The sequence below is a fragment of the Gordionus sp. m RMFG-2023 genome, chromosome 1 (genome assembly GCF_954871325.1).
Source record: "Gordionus sp. m RMFG-2023 chromosome 1, tfGorSpeb1-WG-v2, whole genome shotgun sequence".
Taxonomy (NCBI): Eukaryota; Metazoa; Nematomorpha; class Gordioida; order Chordodea; family Parachordodidae; genus Gordionus; species Gordionus sp. m RMFG-2023.
The window spans coordinates 13771998-13791924 of NC_088775.1; the positions used below are offsets into that span (position 1 = coordinate 13771998).

The 19927-nt window shown below is 26.8% G+C and overlaps 1 protein-coding gene across 1 annotated transcript; it reads left to right on the plus strand.

The window, feature by feature from the left end:
• The first annotated feature begins 5179 nt into the window (after positions 1 to 5179).
• Positions 5180 to 10839, plus strand: LOC135931318 (U3 small nucleolar ribonucleoprotein protein IMP4-like). The gene is made up of 6 exons (XM_065468348.1): positions 5180 to 5312; positions 8840 to 8943; positions 9009 to 9141; positions 9605 to 9854; positions 10553 to 10620; positions 10695 to 10839. Exons 2-6 carry the CDS (start codon positions 8893 to 8895, stop codon positions 10805 to 10807), a joined length of 615 nt encoding a protein of 204 aa, XP_065324420.1. The 5' UTR covers positions 5180 to 5312; positions 8840 to 8892; the 3' UTR covers positions 10808 to 10839.
• The last annotated feature ends 9088 nt before the right edge of the window (positions 10840 to 19927 follow it).

Sequence of the window (19927 nt, forward strand, 5' to 3'; positions counted from 1 at the left end):
ACCATTATATTTCATTGACTATTGATAATTTATTTTACCCTTTTCCTTCGCCTGTAATTTTTTTTACCTCATGATTTACTTTATTAATATGTTATGTATATTCATAACATAATAATTTGAATTAATAACAAATAATAAATTTAACAAATAATAAAATTTTATTTTCAAAATTTATTATTCTTTATTTCATATTCTAATTTCTAACTTCTAAGCCTTTTTTTGTATAGGAATGCAATGCCATGACTAGACATTAATGTATTAGTTAATTCATTAAAATGCATCTAAAAGTAGGTATAAAGGAGTTCAGTAAACGAAATTTAGTGGTCTGATAAATTTTATTTATTTTATGAGCAGGCCACAAAATGATGTCTATAACTGATTACTTTATTTACATACAATTATTGGATCAATCGTCAATTTAGGAATTAATATATATCATATGACATGACATGACTTTAGCTTGAACCATATTGTATTTAAATTACTTTAAAGTTGGACTTGTAAAAGGCCCATTTATCGATACGGTTTCCATTATTTCCTTCTATTCTTTAAAAAGTGCGCGAAGATATTACAACAAAAATATCGGAATAAATGATATACTTATTTATTTTTTTCAAAAGATGTTGAGCGGATTTTATATTTTAGGAACATTTTCTTTTAAAAAATAAAATTGTAAATATTAAAAAGATATATTCCGCTTTTTTAAAAAAATTCTATTATGTTCCAATGTCGCTTTAATTAAAGGGGCACTTATCTATCCAGGATAAGATCTTGAGCGGTAAAAGCGCGTTTTTCAGCATCCCAGAAATTTTAAGTCTGTCCTATTTGACTTGTTTTTTCAGTATTTATATATAAAATATTTAGTCGCTACGAGCAATAATATTTTTAAAAATATATAATCAGTACCCTTTTTATTTGGGGCACGAAATATGACGTATTAGATTTATTGGAATTTTAGGGGATTTATTTTTTAAAAACAAAATCTAATACTCATTTTTTCACAATTTGCCTAATTTTCCAATTATTAATTTTTTATAAATATTTATTAATTATTCCTTCAGCCCAAGGTTGCAAAATGTTTTTTTATTCAAAAATGTGAATCTATTTTTCTCTTTTTATAATGACGGGCCTCAAAAATATATGGGCCTGAATAGAAATCTTATTCAGATTTACAATACCTTGTTTATTCCGATAGACATTTATTTTAGCCACTTTATATTTTATTTTTAAGAATTTTTCTTATATTATTTTCACTAAAAATTAATACACAGAGCCATAGTAGAGTAAATTATAAATTAGCAGCGTCTACATGAACGGGGGCGGGGGTTGGATAAATTTATTGGGGGGTGGGAGGGTTATCTATTAAATTTTTAGATAAATAGGACAAAATATATTGCTATAAAAATTAATACTTTATTATAGACCTATTATAAAACAATGATATTGCTGATAATCGACTAAATCTAATAAATCTTTCTGCTCTCCTTTTAAATGTAATTTAAAAGGGTTAGATATTCTCAGCAAACTCATATTGATGCCAAACAATATGCTATAATATTGCATTCATTATAAATGAGGGGGTTTTTAATTGAATTCATGATCTATTAACTCTAATATTCACAATATTTTGGTAGTTGGTAGTAAATAATTTAAGTTATCTTTTAAAATTTATGAAAGGAGTACGAATATAATAAAAAAATGTGTAATTAATAATGTGAAAACATCGCCACCGAAGCTGGCGGAAATTTTCAGGAAGGAAGGCATAGATTCAATGAAAATCCTGTCATGTATACGCTGGATATTAGGTATATATAGCCATCTCATTTTGAAATTTCACCTATAAAAATAAACTCCAGTATTTCTTAAAAAACAATTCACATGAGGCATATATTTCTAAGTTCATATTTAATTAAAAAGATCAGTTGTTCACAGGGGCTTTTGGACCTCCTTCCCTCTCCCCTACCAAACCATAACAAGCAAAAATAGAAAATAATTTTATCGCCCTCCTATCACCGCCCAGCAGTAGAAGTCCGTTAATCATAAAATAATTGCCAATAACCGGTCAGATATCCGGCTAACGATAAACACAAATTTTAAAAAATTAATGAGTATTTCTTTTTTTAAAATATGATTTATAAATCTAAACCATAAATCTCTTAACACAAAAATATATAATCTTATTTATAAATTAATATAAATAGATTTTATAATATCTTAGGTTGTATAAATAATTTATGTAGAAATATGGGAAATTATATAATTTTTCAAAATTACTTTTTTCAAGAATATCAAAATTTTCATTTTCCTTTACCGCCTATATTCCATCAACTTTGCTTAAAATACCGTAGTTTTTAATAGTCCATAAGTTTTTATTTCGGATAGGAAACATTTGGATAGGATCTATAATACACCAACAGATAATACTTTCTAAACAATCATATTAAGTCAAAAGTCCTTTTTCTATAAAATATCGTGTCATTTATTTAGGAGTTGTTATTGATAAATCCGTATATTTCTATTCAGATATGGTAAAACTCACCCAGAATGCACCAAAAGATAAGAGTATACCACAACTTAGATCTTTTCTTCGGCTCGCGAAATATCAACATTTTATTAAAAATCTACATAGTAAAGCTGCGCCATAACATAAGTTTTCTATCGGTGAATCAAAGAGGAACAAATTTCTTTTGAGCAGGGAGTTATTGTTTATGAGGAAACATACAACTTATTCAGGATTAGAAACGGTATTCTTCATTATTATTTTGCCATCGACAAGTCTGGAAGTAAAAGTTATTGCTGTAGCATTATCAAGACCATACTTGATGTGGAAGAGAATCAAGATTCATGAAAAGCCTCATGTGCCAAAAAGTATTTTAAGAAATGTGTTGATGCAGGGTTATTAAAAAAAGGGCAGGACATATTTAGAAAATTTTTAATTCAGGATCAAGAACTATTTTTACTATTGTTGAAGAGGTATTTGTTGGCCTTAGCATCATTGAATGTGATATGATGTCAATCAAATTAAGAAATGTGGTGATAGAAATAATTCTGGTGAATCCCGAAGAAAATATGACTAAATTAATATTTAGATTATTGCTGGAGGTCCTGGTGCGATATTACGATATTGATAGAGATAGGTTGATGAAATAACATATTATTCCTAGCCTTTAGAAGTTGACTATTGGTTAATTGTGGTGGATTTCTACTCGAAATGGTTAGAGATTGACCTGATGTAGAATACTTCAGAGGAAGCGATGATCAAAAGTTTGCTAGGTTCGAAATACCTACATATAAAGTGTCAAAATAATGAAATGCAGTTTATATATGAGGAATTTCATCGCAATGAAATTAGCATATGTCATATATGGTCCACCCACTCCATATCATCACCTAAATAAATAAATTGACTATCCTTACCCTACTTTAAAACTTAATATTGGGCTATAAGAGAGTTCATCTTGGATCTGTAATAGGCTTTAACACAAGTTATAGCGACCATTTAATGGAGGAGCATAGCTCACGGGGAGATCTCTTATCAATGATTATGTTCTGTAAGACAAGTAAAAACTAATTTAGATTGGATTACGCCTAGAGGCGGAATATGAAAATGAAAAGCCAATGCGAGAAGTCAAAATAATACTCAAAAAAAAATTTTTTTAAATTTATATGGCTAAATAACGAGAGTATCAAATATTAGAGATAGAACAGGTTGTTACTTTTATATCGTAGAGATTCCTAACGAATGCTGCATAAATTTGCAGCAGTTGAGATCGTACAGTAATTCTGAACAGAATTAATATTGCCAAATCAATGATGGAAAAAAAATAATCGGTTATGGCTGCTTATCAAGAAATCTTAAGCTAACTGAAAAGTTTATAGGAAAAATTACTTTATGTTTAGAGAAATGATAAATTAAAATGAACATTCTAAAATATAATAATACTTTAGTATTATATTTATAATATATTAAAGTGTATTCACGGCAAATCAAATAAAATAACACAATTTATGGCTTGACCCTTGATTTTATAAAATCTCGTGTACTATTATCATCTGTATTTTTTTTTTTTAAATGTTAAATTATAGATTGCCTAGATATGGCCCTCAATGTGCCAATTTTAATCATTTTTGAATTTTTAAATTTTAATATCTACAGTTGTTGAACTAGCATATTTATTCAAAAATATTTTATAACTTATTAATAACTTTTTAGTTATAAATTTTTTAATGACTAAAATATTTATAAGAAAATATCGGACGGAGAAAACAGAAAATAAGTATAAACGGAAATTTGTACTTTTAAATCACTAAATATTAAAATATACTATATGCTACTTAGATCTATCACATTGTTAAGATGAGTCCCAGCATATATATTGGTTTCTTAAATTTTTTTATCTGTATATTAAAAATATTATTTAAAAGATAGATTACTTTGAAAATCTTTTATCATTTTTTGAATATGTTGTCTATATTTATCTAAAATGTTTTCATATAAAGGAATTTAATAATAAAAAGTACCATCTTGTTTAATTTGATTTAGAGTGTCACAGAAGGATTTCTTTTAACCAATAAGGTGGTTCATGTTGGAAATTTATATAATTTCTTTATTAAATTGTAATGTACTTATAATAAATATTTACTTCATAGTTTGTTTTACACAACAGTAATTAAGATTAATTTGGAATTTAAAAGATGATAATATAAAAAAATATATAATAATTATTGACATCAGAGTCAGACATCTCCTATGTCCTATACCCTTGATCATCAATCGTTCCATTTTGACATATATAGAAACTCTTAGATTGAGCGGCTTACATTTTTCAAAAACTTCGAAACGATGGTGAGAAATAGTATTGTTAAAAAACCCGATTTAGATTGATTTTTTAAAACGGCCCGACTAAGATTTTAGCTAAAATAATGTTATATAAGCATCGTGATTTAGCAAATAGATGTCCAAGCATTTCCGCCAGCTATGAACAAAATCCTTATGCTTACATAATGCTGTTTTGATTACAATATTAGCCAGGTCGTTTTATAATATCGGGCTTTTTAACAACACTATTGAGAAACATTATTTTTTATATTATTAAATTCAAATTGAAATTATATTTAGATAAGAAGAAATATTCGGTTGCGTAGAGAATACTTATATAAAAAATCAATAGAACAGAAGCTAACATCAATTAAAGAGAAAAAAGAAAGATTAAAACAATGTATTGAGGATAATCACGTTATTGATACTGACTTGAAATACAAAGCACTAGAACTCGAAAAATCATTAGAATGGGAAAATCAAAATTTACAAAGTAATTAATAATTATTATTTATATACTTATTCTGATGTTTTTCAATATTTCTTTAAATTTATATTAATAAAATTCTAACTCATCTAAGAGAATTCAATCTTAATTCTACATTTATACATATACTCATATTCCTAGCCATGATTTTTCTAACAGGGTTGCTTTAGGTGCCACCTACATTCCTTCATTAATTCTATTGAAATGATTTACACCTTTAGTTGTATATTTTTTTAAATTAATTCTTGTTTTCTACTCTTTTAATGCTTTTTTATTTTAAAATTATTATTTTAAAAAATTGCCCTTTATAATCCTAACACTGCATACATTTTTGGGGAGATGATGGCAGGAATGCAGGGTGATTTTTATTATTTAAAATTTTATTTAAAAAACTTCCAAATTGGGAAAAGGGCTTTCTACATTGGATATGCAGATGGGTAAATTATTAGACTAGGCAATTTTTGCTAAAAAATGTTTTTAAAAAATAATATTATTTTTAAATGTATTGAACTAAATCTGTCAAATTTTTCTTATTCTTTAAGAAGATTGAATATTTTTATTAGTGCTTTTAACTAGGTAAGCTTTTTTGACCTTAACTTGGTGTTATATCTAAACATTTTACCTCTGAGTCTGACCCTAAAGTTGATTATTGATTGCCAATCTACTACCATACCACCACAGGTCAACTTTAAAGTCATCTTTGGCTTTAGAAAAATTTTAAAAAAAACCTCCACATAGTTTTCAATTGGGTTGTAAATTTTTAGTAGTATAATATAATCAGGTGCTTAACTAAGGTGGATAGGAGGGGTCACAAATTTGTATTAGTCTAATAAAAAAATTCTACCTACTTGCCCCCCCCCCACCCACACTTTTCCCCAAAAATGTATGTTATAATTAAAAATTTAGAGATTGTAGAGGTTATTGCAGTTTAATATCCTTAATATTTTTTCAAAAAAATGGAAAATAATTTCTAAAATTATAAGGATTAATATTCAAAAAAAATTAAAACATGCGAAGTTCGTAGTATAATAATGATAAAAAAAATTTAAAATATTCAAATATATACTAATATTACATTATTATACCATAATAATCCAAGATTTCGATAAAAATAAATATTCAAAATATTTAACTGTACAAATAAAATCTTATTCAAATTTATAACTTATAAAAATAATTATTTAAATACAAAAAAACAAGTTATTACAACAATGTATACATTATACTATAAGTAAGAATATGTAAGAAAAAGTTAATAAATTTAAAATAATAACTAATATTCAAAATTTTTACAATAAGTATACCTAAAGACCTCTAATAAAATGTATGAGAAATCCCCTAACCCCGCCCACACCCGCCCATCTAAGTGGGCGAGCGGGTGGGCGGGTAAGCAAAATCCTGAATAGCCATGATGTTATGTTATTTGCAAAAAGTATTTAGTCTTGACTCTGTGAAAAATGAATATTATCTTTTTATAATATATCAAATTAAATGTAAACAATTAATCAACATAATCTCATAGTTGACCATTATTTTTAAAAGTGGGTGACTTAGTAATTGATGATCCAATATCAAAGCTATTGATAGTTTTGTTCATATTTTGGTAAAAATCTCTAGTAATAGGTAATTTTTTTTGGTGAAAATATTAACTCAGGTGATTCAATGGAATATCTTATGGAAATTTTTAATCTAATTTGTAATGATGCTGATTTTTATTAATCTGGAATATAATTTAATGTTTACTTGTAATGTTAATTATAATATTTTTAGTCCAGGTGGTCCATGCTCTATTTCCAGTTTTTATGTGGTGTAGAGTTTTGTTTGGTTGAAAATTGGCTCCAGGCTGATCAACAGAATGTTAAACTAAGCTGTGTAACTGAAATAAAACATTATCATTTATTACCAAGCCATAACAGTTATAAAAAATGAAAGGATCGAACTGAAACGTTTATAGTTAAAATAGTTTTCTTGGTACTTTACCTTTTATTATCAGTCAAACAAACTGCTTTTGCACAGATGTAAGAGACATTTCCAATGTTAACCACTTTTTTATTTCTTAAAAATTGGCTAGAATTTTTGTCATCAATTATTAGCCGGCAAAATATCTTGGTACATAATTAATACCTTTATCAGATTGATAAATGAGGGATTATCGATCAAGGAAATTGGCTGATCTATATCTATTATATAATTGATTGCCACTTTACTGGCCAATTTTTGAGAAACACCTAATATGAATGTTGTTGGATTGATTAATTTGTTTGAATTAAAAATCGATTTTATTGCATTCTTTTATAGTACACCAAAATTATGTAGATATTTTTTCAATCTCTGAAATTTGAAGTGTGGATATTCGAATTTAAAATAGTTATAATTTTATAAAATATATGAACAATACTTTTGGATATTTCTTTAGGTTAAAGTTGATTGATTTATTGTGTGATACATAATTTAAATCCTGTAGTAAATATTTTATTGAGTTTTATCGTATTTCGTAAATTTGGGAAAAGGAAATTCGAGCAAATATAATTTTTTAACAAAAATATGATTGTTATCTTATCAAAATATTTTCTTCCATAAAATTTCAAAATTACATTAAAATATAAAGGATAATAATTTTAACATTAATAATGAAATTATAAATTAATTTTATTAATTTTTATAGTGCATTTATAAAATATTATTATTAATTTTTTTATAGTAATTATGTAAAATTGAAAGTAGCGAAATAGCGCTATACTTAGTAGCTACTCTTTTAACTTTTAAAATAGCTCTTAACTTTAACAACTCTCCCTATCGATTCTACAACTTGAGTTAGAAAGCTTGTGGATAAATTTGAAACTAGGCCAGCGGCTTAAAATTATCTAAAAATTGGGAAAAAATACTTCCTTAATTTTTTTTAAGAATTTTTAACTATAAATGGGGTTAAATGGGCCACCACATTTAAAAAAATATAATAGGATGTATAAACTTTGTTTGGATATTTTAGAATCCTTGTCGTTTTTGGTTAAATCTTTTATGAAGAAAAAACATTTTTTTCCATATATTGATTCTTAATTAATATCTTTCAGAAATATACAAGAATTATGATGTCTTGAATTTGGGCCATGTACTTAGTTTGTGTGCGAATTGTCACCCAAATCTCAAGGGTCAGTTAGACTCGTGACCGATTTGACTTGCAATGAAAATGGCCCATTACGTTGTGTATTATAGTGTTTTATATTTACTTTTTTTGCAAATGCTGTTTTTTTTTGATAAATGAATTCAGCATACTATATTTTTATTTATATCCACATTAAAAATGTTAAAGTATAATTCAGAATAATCATTTATATATGCATTATTACTTCGTGATTTTCCGATTTAAAATATAAGGAATTCTTTTTATAATGAATGCTTTCCTAAACATTTTTGAAAAAAAATGGATTTAGAACATTATAATACTGCGGCCAACGATTTGGTAAAATATTCTGTCTAATGAAATTAAACGTTAAAATAATATCTATTTTTTTTAAAAAAAATACACCATTAAGATCCTGAAATCGACGATGAGTATAGATACGCTGGAGTTGAAGATCCTAAAATAATGATCACTACCTCGAGGGATCCTAGTTCAAAATTGAAACAATTTACAAAAGTGAATTTATTAATTTTGAATTTGATTTTTTAAATATTTTTTTTTTACAATTCTTTAAATTATAGGAATTAAAATTGATATTCCCGAATTCGCAGAGAATGAATCGTGGTCGGTACGAAATAAAAATGCTCCTGGAGGCTTGCAAGGAGAATAAAGTCACCGATTTTATCTTAGTCCACGAACATAGAGGACAGCCAGGTATGTAATATAAACAGCCTATTATTTATGATATTTATTGCTATTTTATAATATGAGATGTACCCGATAGTTTAAATTTTTAATCGATAACATAAAACATGCTGAAAAATGATAATTATCCTCATAAATAGACATCGATACCCGTCAAAAATGCGGTATTCCAACGTTGATATATTCGTATAATCGCTCCAAAAATTGTATAAGTTGGAGAGGGGAGATATATCTTTTCCGAAAAGAAATTATTATGATAAAAATAACTAAATATTTCAAAATGTTAAATTTACAATTTAATCACCCTTGCTATTTCTATTTTTTTTTGAAAAATATCCCTAAAAGCTTTTGATAGCTGAAGAATACCCCTAAATTTCAGTATATTTTTTTTTATATTTAATAAACCTAGTGTAAAATACTTATATTTTCTCAATCGTCATTTTCATCATAATATCTTCTACAAATTTTTCAGATAACATTCAAATATGTCATTTACCATTCGGTCCTACGGCTTACTTCACCTTATCGAATGTCGTTATGAGGCACGATATTCCGGATATAGGAACCATGTCCGAAGCTTATCCCCATCTCGTATTCCACAATTTTAAAACTAACCTGGGTAAAAGGGTCACGAATATTCTCAAATACCTATTTCCGGTTCCCAAGGAGGATAGTAAACGCATCGTAACTTTTTTTAATCTGCGCGACAATATCTCATTTCGGTTTAGTTTATTTTTTTTAGATTTGTAACTATCTTGAAAAATGATGCTAACATATAATTAACATGTGTTCTAACTCTAACATTTTTTTAAAATTTTTATCAGCTGAGCGGTTTTTAATATCGCAATTCTATGCTTAAGAACCCACATGAATTAAATCTCGAAATTTTTATTTATTGGTAAAAGTGGGTTTTCGTTCTAAATTGCTAAAAACAAGAAGAAATTGGGAATCTCGCTTAATCTCCTACAAAAATTTTTAAGTAAATTTGAAATTATTTATAGATGTCAAAGATACACTTGTATTTAAATTGAGTTTTTTTTAAAATAAATAGATAAAAATGATGGAAATATGATCAATATACCTAAGTGTTGTTCCCAGTTCCTCCATTTTAATCGATTTTCAATAATACTTTTAAAATTTTCTAGGAGCGTAATTTCCAATTTTTTTTAACGATTTAGAACCTATCCCTAAAAAATGGAATCAGTAAGAACTATATAATAATTAAGCTACGATTTATTAAGAATAAAATGTTATTTTAGGGACTCGGAACAGGATCTCGCTCCAATCCGTTTTTTTTTAAATTTAGATTTGCTTTTCCAATTTTTATCGTTTCCCGCGTTTCTCTTATACTATGACATTTTTGGGATCCCCGGTTATTTTATTTATTTTTTATAGAGATTTTATTATTTATATTTATTAGACATCATTCCTACAAGAAAGAAGACAAGATCAAATTGTCCGAAGTTGGTCCTAGATTTGAAATGAAATGTAAACTTGCTAAATTTTTTTACTCTTTTTAATTAATTTTTTTTAAAAAAATAATAAAATTTAAATATTTAAAGTGTATGAAATCAAATTAGGAACTCTTGACACTGCTCAAATATCTGATTCAGAATGGAGTTTAAAACCTTATATGAATACCGCCAAAAAACGCCAGTTTTTGAGTGATGAATAAAGATTGTAGTTATATTATATTATAAATGTTATTTCGTGTTGTAATATAATAATAAAAAATTGAATGAATTATGACCATTTTTTATAGTATTTATTTTGTTTTCATTCTAATTCGCTAAAAACATATTAAAAAATTGGGAATTTTGCTTATATCTCCTAGAAATTTTTTTTAAATTAATATTAATCATAGACCTGGTCGTATTTTAATTTTTTTAAATATACCCAGGCCGGGCTGTATATATTAAAACCAAATATTTGAAATAGCCATTATTAGCTATATATAATTATTTTAAAAAATCCAGGCCGGGCCTGAAAATTTTTTTTAAAAAATCTGTGCCGTGCAAATGGTACCTCTGTAGGTCTCTGATATTAATAGATGGTATGGAAGTAAACAATAGTATGTAAATTGGGTTTTTTTTAAAAAAAATTTCTAAACATAGGGGAAATATCATCAATATTCCCAAAAATTGTTTCCAATTCTAGGAACAATGATGATATTTCCTCACTTTTTAGAAAACTCAATTTAGGTTTACTTCCTTGGCATCCATCAATATTACTTTGAAAATTTTCTCAGAGATATATGCAAGATTCCCAAATTTTAGCGATTTAGAACTTATCCCATTTATTTTGGTTATTAAAATAAGTGTAGTGTTACGGCTCGATTTGGCTAATTTTAAATTAAGATTTTTGTCAAAATAATATAATGCAAACCTCTAAATTTCGTTAATAGATGTCTAAATCTTTCTGCCATCTATAAACAAAATCTTCGAATTTGCATAATATTTTTAACGCATATATTGGGTTCGCCTTTTTAAAGATCGAGCCGTTTAAGAATCATAAATCGATGTCAAAATAACATTACAAAGGTCGCAGACCGGACGCGGTATGGAAGGGAAGTTTAGTTCTCCAGAAATGTCGATTTAAAAACAGAAAATTTGTACCGCACACAAGTTTTATCATCTATTTAAAATTCTGAAAGCTTAATATTTACGATTAAAATTTTATTTTAGAAAAAGGCTCTGGTAATCTACTGAAAATATTTGTTTGATCTATACCAATCTGCCGTAAACCTTGAGAAGTGAAACAAAGAAAACGTTAGTTAATTTTAAATTATAAATAAAATGAAATTATAATACAGAATCAAGACTCCTAGTTATTATAGTAAACGCTTTTCAAATAAAGGATAGTAATTTGTCGAATTAATATTTTTAAAATAAACATAACGGCTCCGTCGTTAATAAAAAATCAAATAGTCGTTGTTTAGCAAATTTTTCTATCTGGACTGACATATATCATGACCCGTCTAATAGAAGTATACTAATTTTATATGATTGTACCTAGAAGTCATCACGTTTTTACACCATTATATCCCTACTATCTTTGTCTATTTAGAACTAGTAGATCACTATTAGCTAGGTGCTGATCTCTATAATAAAAGGGGTATCGTATTCCATATTAAATCAACCAAAAAAGTCGATTCTCAACCCGACCCCCTTCGATTTTTTAAAAAATTCTAGTAAAAATATAAAATTTTAATTCTCAACTCAGCTTACTTCATGAGATATGGCCATCTTTAGAAAGGCGGAAATTCCTAAATACGCTATATTTAATTTTAAATATCTCAAAAAGTAATTAAGCTAAAGACATGATTTTAATTTTATTAAATAGCTCCTTATTATGATATAAAATTTATTTTATTGAAAAAAGTATATTACCAAAAACCGGAAATGGGTATAAAATAAAAATGGCTCTTTTTTTCTTTTAAATTTTTTACAGATAGACATTATACTTCTTAATATTTGTACAAAATCCTAGATTGGGACGAGTACTGGGCCAAAAATTATTACACTTTAAATATAAGTGATATGGCTTAAATCTTATATTATACTAAATGTATAGTAATTTACAAAACAAATAAAAAGAAAATTCATTTGGGATCGGGTTGGATATATTTTTTTATAAATCTTTCTGGCCGTGTTATAAAAATTAGGCCCTATGCAGATCACTAGTAAACATTGTGTCATATTTAGCACATTAGCTATTTTATTTTAGAAGGAAAATTATTGTAAAAATATTTATAACTTTATTTAGCTAATTAATGGGAAATTAATATTCTAATAAACATATTAGCATTTGGCCATTAAAAATCTATTTTCAAAATTGATTTCCATTCTTAAATATTCTACGTTGCTAACAAATATATAATTAATTCTCGTGATATTAGTTCTCGCATAATTATATAAGTCAATAGGAGATATTATATGATTTTCATGAGGGCGTTGCAGGCTTGCTCTAGCCGCCATCCTCTTAGTAATTCCCCCTAAACTATCACAAGGGTTTTGCCATGTGCAGTTGCAAAAAAATGCCATTCTGCCTTGATCCCAAAATAATTATAATGGTTGTAGAGGTTTATAAAGTTTTTTTTGTTTTTATACTGGGTAACAGCTCCATCAGAAAATAAAATTATTGAAATCTTATCAAATTTTTCAAGAATAAAATTAATTTTATTTGAAATAAATGAAAAGAACAATTGTGTTTGAGACAATCTGATATAATCACATAACTTAAACGTTTGATGATATCGCCTTCGCCGTAATAAATCATTAAAGGATGAAGTGTTGCCTGAATATTAGTCAACCTTGAGCGTGATCTTGAACTACAAAAGCGTAGTTCTCTGCAAAATCAGATATTATTAGATATTCCCCATCCTTCAAATTCGATTTTAATGACTTAAAAAATGAAAATTGTTCCGAAGAAATAAATGCATGAGGAATTAAAATATTTAATTTTTCAATCAAATACTCAACAAATGCGTTGGCGGACTTTGTTAAAGTTTCGAGTGTAGTACGGTCAGCTGCCAATTATTGTTTAATTAAATGTTATATAATCTATGGCATTATTATCAAACAAAAGTGTAGTCTTTCTTTAAGTTCCAAAGTGCCGGGACACATTTGGCATTTCCTTAAGTTACAGCAAGGTTGGGGTGGATTGCATAGACTTCGCGCAATGTAATGTTATAATCTTTTAAGGGAGGAAATGGAAAGTTATGCTGGTTTGCAGTTAACTTATCTAATTTACCACCAATTATAATTAACTTAAAATTAATAGAAGGTAATGTGATAGGGATCGTAGAAGTAAAAGGTAAGATGCGATTTGTTGAATATTTTTTTAATTTTTTCCAGCAAGAACTACAAATTTTTTGATTAATAGAATTCACTTGTATCATCCATTGTAAACACCTCTAAGATCGTAACATATTGATTGATATTTTATTCGAAATTTGTTGCAGCATTTGACAGGAATTGTAGACATTTAAAATATAATTTTTTTAAAATTAATAAATCTAATTTCTTAGAAAAATGGCTATGTAAAATTAATCAATAAAAATGACGGCTGTTGCCGTTGGAATATAATTATTTTAATTAATTATAAGTAGATTAAAATAATCTTTAAAATGAAAATATATATCTGACGATCACAATAAGAATTAAATTTCTGGCAATGAAAAATAAACTTCATCATTCATTCACAGAGTTGCCAGGTCAAATCTCGAATTTAAGAAGAAATTTGGGATGAATATAATCTTTAGGTTGGGGTGAAGAGATTATTGAGCTTACTTTTTATTATCATAGTTGTTACTTTTTACAAAATCTTATTATTTATTCCTTATAATGCTTCCAAATTAAGGCGGTTTGCGTTATATTTAAAATAATACAATACAATTTGGTAAATGTTGTTTTGAGTTTTATAACATTTAAAAAATGCAAAATAATAAGATTTTTTAGGATTTTAGTATTAATGCTATTATTCAAATATGCCCACTTTAAAAAAAAATATTTACTCTATATTTGGTATAATATAGGATTTAAGCCATACTACTTATATTTAAAGTGTAATAACTATTGACCCAATACTCGTCTCAATCTAGGATTTTGTACAAATATATAGAAGTATAATGTCTATCTGTAAAAAAAATTTTATTGAAAAAAAAGAGCAATTTTTATTTTATAGCCATTTCCGGTTTTTGGTAATAGACTTTTTTTAATAAAATTAAAATCATGTCTTTAGCTTAATTAATTTTTGAGATATTTAAAATTAAATATAGTGTATTTTGGAATGTCCGCGTTTCTAAAGATGACCATATCTCATGAAGTAAGCTGAGTTGAGAATTAAATTTTATATTTTTACTAGTTAGTGTATATACTACCATCATACAAATTTTAAAAAAAATCGAAGGGGGTCGGGTTGAATCTTCAGTTGATTTGATATGGAATACAACATAAGCAACATAAGATAGAATGTTTGGAAATCCTTAAGATTTGAGGCGAGTTTAGGATCCATTTTTCTAATTGGTATACGATTACCGGTAAAAAAACTAGTCTTATATATTTATTTTAAACTTTATAAGTAATGTATCGGATCTCAAAATTTAGACCTACAAAAGGTCATAGGTAGAACTTTACACGGTTTAAGATCGTATTAGGTATTTAAAATCGAAAAACCTATATAATTGAAGTCAGCTTTTATACAGCTTCTTGCCACAACTTTAAGTTAATAGCAATACAAACTTTATTTGTGTCATTTTTTAAAAATATTTATTTTTAGGACTACGACATTCAACACTTAAAATTAGGCTTTAGAAAAATTTACTATTCCTAATTATACCAATCGAATAAAAATATTATATTTTATAATTTATTTTCTTTTGAAAAGGCTAAAAGAGAGTATTTAATTTATGACATGCCTGTTGAGGCGAATTGCCTTAAAAAATATCCGCAAAAATCAGGTCGGATATGATTTTTATAATGTGTTTCAAAGATCGCCTGGGGGCATTTATATAATAAAATATGCACTATGAGATAGAAAAATATTCATGATTGCCAATGTATTTTCTTTTCGGACACAAATTTGGATTAGAGGTCAGCGAGGGTTGCCATCGAAATTTTAGAAAATTTTTTTGGCTCTGTTTTTATTATAATTTTATAAACAAGTTGCCCGACCAGTTATAATTTTTTATTTAAGTAAAAGACACAAATTTGCTTAATTATTATTGGAAGTTGTTCGCGTTCTCTCAACATCTAAGCGATGTCCCAACTCATCTTATTTTTGAAAATTAAAATTGAATTTCACGACGCTGGTCAAGACTATCTTAACCCAATGATATCCTGGTTCTCTAAACTACCTGGAATAGAATGAGGTTTTGTAAGTTTTAGATTTTTTAAAAAAAACTTTTGGGTAGTGATCTGGGTCATCTTTTTTTTTAAAATTCAAAATATCTGTTTTAAATAGTGATCTTTTAGATTTAAAAAAAAATAGGAATATGTATACATTCATCTAGATTTTAAAGATTTTATCACCTGACATCAAATTATATAATTTTTTTAATCAAAAAATGGTGTTTATGCTGCTCTGAAAAGAATTAAGAACCTAAATTAAATTGGGTTATAGGACGCAGCCTCAATATTTTTTCATTACATATAAAACTCGAGCCAAGTTTAAACAGTAAACATCGACGAAAACTAAGCACAATTACTTCTGACAATGGTGCAAATTTTGTCAAAGCTATAAAGTTCTTACAGCCTGAAATTGATTATGATATAAGGAGTGAATCAGCAGATGATGAAAATATGGATATGAAGTATTTATATATATAATCACCGTAATCAAGAAATGAGTATAACATTAATGTTAATTTTTGGTATCAACTTTCCTATCATCTTAATGTTAATTTTATTTTTGGTATCAACTTTCCTATCATCTTAATGTTAAATAAATCGAAGTAGACTATATACTTCTAATGTTAAATTATTTTTTTTAAAAAAAGAAAACTTTTTGAAAATTGATAGACAAACGTTCTTTTCAGTCACCCACCTTCTATATAATTTTGTAATACAATTCTTCTTATATATGAAACTATATTAATAAATATATCAATATTTATCTTTTTTTGGAAGCTCCAGAATTGGGAAAACAATTTCAAAATTATTATCGGTTGGCCAGGTTTGAGAAAAATTTTTAAAATTATATGGGTTGGGCTGGGCTTAGAAAATATTTTTATAATATTATTTAATTGGAAGCTGAAAAAAATTTTAAAATTATTATCGGTTGGCCAGGAAGAAAATTTTTTAAAATTATAATGGGCCGGGCTGGGCTTGAAAAATATTTTTATAAATTATATTTACGCTTGTGGAAAATTTTTCAAATTATTATCAGCTTGGGTGTTTGGAATTTTTTTTATTATTAACTATGGATCAGACATTGACCTAAAACAAATAAACCAAGGCCCATAAAATCTGATTTTGATTGTACTATTAAATTCATTATGATTTTTTAAAATATTTTATTCCAGTTCTCAACTACCAAAATTATTATGATCTTTGATTGGGTTGGAGAAATTTTTTCAAAATTATTATGGCCTTGGACCTTGCTTGGGAATTTTTTCAATATTAAATAATAGTTATAGATGATCAGTAAACAAATAATATTTATATGGGTATCAAGTAAAAACTTTAAATATATTTTGACTCAAAATATAGCATTTAAACTTAGTTTTAATGGATTGGACCTGACCTGAAGGTGGGAGGGAATTAAAAATTGGATATTATTTTCAAATAACAGGTAACAGTTATCATAAGAGTAAGGAGAAAATTCTCATTCCTCGTCATTTTTGACGGACTCAGCAATGCTGACTAACAGGAGCTCTGGTACTCTTAGTTATATATTTTTCATTTTGCCCTTCAAGAAAGGCGGGTCATCATACTTTTCTCCCTTATTCGATGATAGATGAATCAGAAATTAAGAATATCTTATGAGGTGTGATTCACAAATTTACCTCTTTTTCGCCTAAATTTTAATATATTATAAAATATATTTAGTATCATATAAACAAACTAATTACCCCTCAACCCGGTCATTCTTGACGGGTTATTAACTAGTATAAATATAATATCGATGACATACTGAATACTTTTTATCAACTATTTTTTCCTATCCGATTTAGTGTACGTTGTGCAGCTCATACACTTCAGCTTGCACTTCAAGATGCAATAAAATTATCACCCATGGATACTCTTGCAAAAACTAGGAAATTTAAAATTAAGACAACACACTTATCAAAAGTTACTGAAAAATATGAAAACCCCTAAACCTGTGTTAGATTGCCACCGATGGTATTCAACCCATTATATGTTAAAGGCTGATTTTACTCAAACTAATATCAAATATTTCTTTTCAGAGCATCTGATTATTTATTGACGAAGATTGGGAAAAAATAATAACGATTGTTGAAACTTTAAAACCACTAAAAATCACAACCAAACTTCCAATTAACACTGACAGATTTTTATTCAGAATGGTTTAGATGCTGCATTGAACTAGAAAAAAATTCATCATTCAGAGAAGAAAGGTTTATCAAGAATGAATTTTTTTAGCTTGCCATATACCTGAACCCAAGATACAAGGTTAATTAAAAGTTGAGTAAATAAATTATTTTGGATTTATATAATTGTTATTTTATGGAATTGCCATTTAATTAAATATAAACAGTATAAATCCTTAAATATTACAAGTATTACCTAGTAATGGTGATAAGATTTGTGCGAAAAGGCATCTTGTCAATTTAAAGTAGGATTAAAAGCATAACAGCCGATTTTATCAGATATTAGCTCCGATGAAGTTATTGAACAAGATGATCTAGAGAAATTGATAAAACTTAAAGAAATACAGGAGAAAATTTAAAAGGGGCCAACGATTAACTATAATTACAGGATTTATCGATTTTAAAAGATTAAATAAGAAGGAAAATATTTTGCATTTTTGGGAGTCTGTTAAGTTGGAGCACCCTGATTTATATATTATCCAAAATTTTATTTGCTGTTCCTGCAACCAAGTTAATTTATCATATTTTCACATATATATATAAATTAGCGTTAAAAAGATATTTTTTACATTTGAAATTCATTCTTTCACCACAAAGATCGGGGATGAGTGAACAACTCTTGAAAGATATTATGCGAATATGTCTAAATAAAATTTTTAAAATAGATACATGACTATGCTTTGTATTTTTAAATATATTTTGCCTATAAATAAAATCGAAAATTTATTTTTTATACCAAATTTATGTCTAGTTTTTTAATTATGATTTAAATATCATTAACTCAAAAATTCTTAAACCAGAGCTGAACCCGGAACTAAACCCGGGTTCAAAAATATTTTGCTGAACCGACCTTGGGCAAAAATTTTGCCGGGCATCCCTGTATTTAAGGTTGAGTCCAAAACCTGTTAATGAGACGTAATGATAGTTTCAAAAAATTTCACAAATTTGTTTTAGACATATTTATATTTTCTATTTAAAAAGGTTTTTTTCGAATTAAATTTTTTTGATGTTTTGTACACAAAGAGAAAAATGAGAGATGGGGAAGGTTCAAATCAATTAAGTAGTAAAATATGCTAGGATCTAAAAATTTGTCGGCCTGATTGATCCATTTAGATGGGTTGGGCCACTTTCGATCAAAAATCACTAATCCAACCCAATGAAGATTTACCAATGCTACCAATATGAAATTTTATCAAAAAAAAATTATTTTCTGATTTCATCTAAAATTCCTCTTACCTATGTTTTAAAGATTCTATGAAAATTACTGTACAGAATAAATAAATACCAAGTGAGAAAAAAGATTTCAATTTTATTAATTAAAAACTCCTTTAAATTTTTATAAAGATAAGCGTTTTATAACAACAAATATATAATAGAGGAGTTCCAACACATGATGATTTTTAAGGTAAAAAATAAATATCGTTTAGAGATTAACAATGTTTAATTTTTCCCGTTTTGAAAAAAAAACGTCCTCTTTAGAAATGGCCTTAAAGGGTATAAATTTATTTAATTAATTTAAATGCATACTAAGTTATTTGATTTTTTTTTTTAAACAGACTAGGACTAATATTCTATGGAAATAAATACTTTGTTTTAAAAAACATGGGCAATTAAGGATTCACAAAGCCAAATTAGAAAAAAGGAATATAAGAATGGTAAAATGGATATGCAGAGTGTCTCTGAGAAAGAGGAAAACAAATGATGAACTGAGAAAGGATTGGGATAGAAGCAAAAGGTGATGTC

Bases quoted from the DNA above. Each gene is read 5' to 3' on its own strand.
- LOC135931318 (XM_065468348.1), top strand. From the start codon at position 8,893: ATGATCACTACCTCGAGGGATCCTAGTTCAAAATTGAAACAATTTACA. The intron at 8,944-9,008 runs GTGAATTTATTA...TTTAAATTATAG, and splicing joins AATTGAAACAATTTACAAAA to GAATTAAAATTGATATTCCC. The intron at 9,142-9,604 runs GTATGTAATATA...CAAATTTTTCAG, and splicing joins CGAACATAGAGGACAGCCAG to ATAACATTCAAATATGTCAT.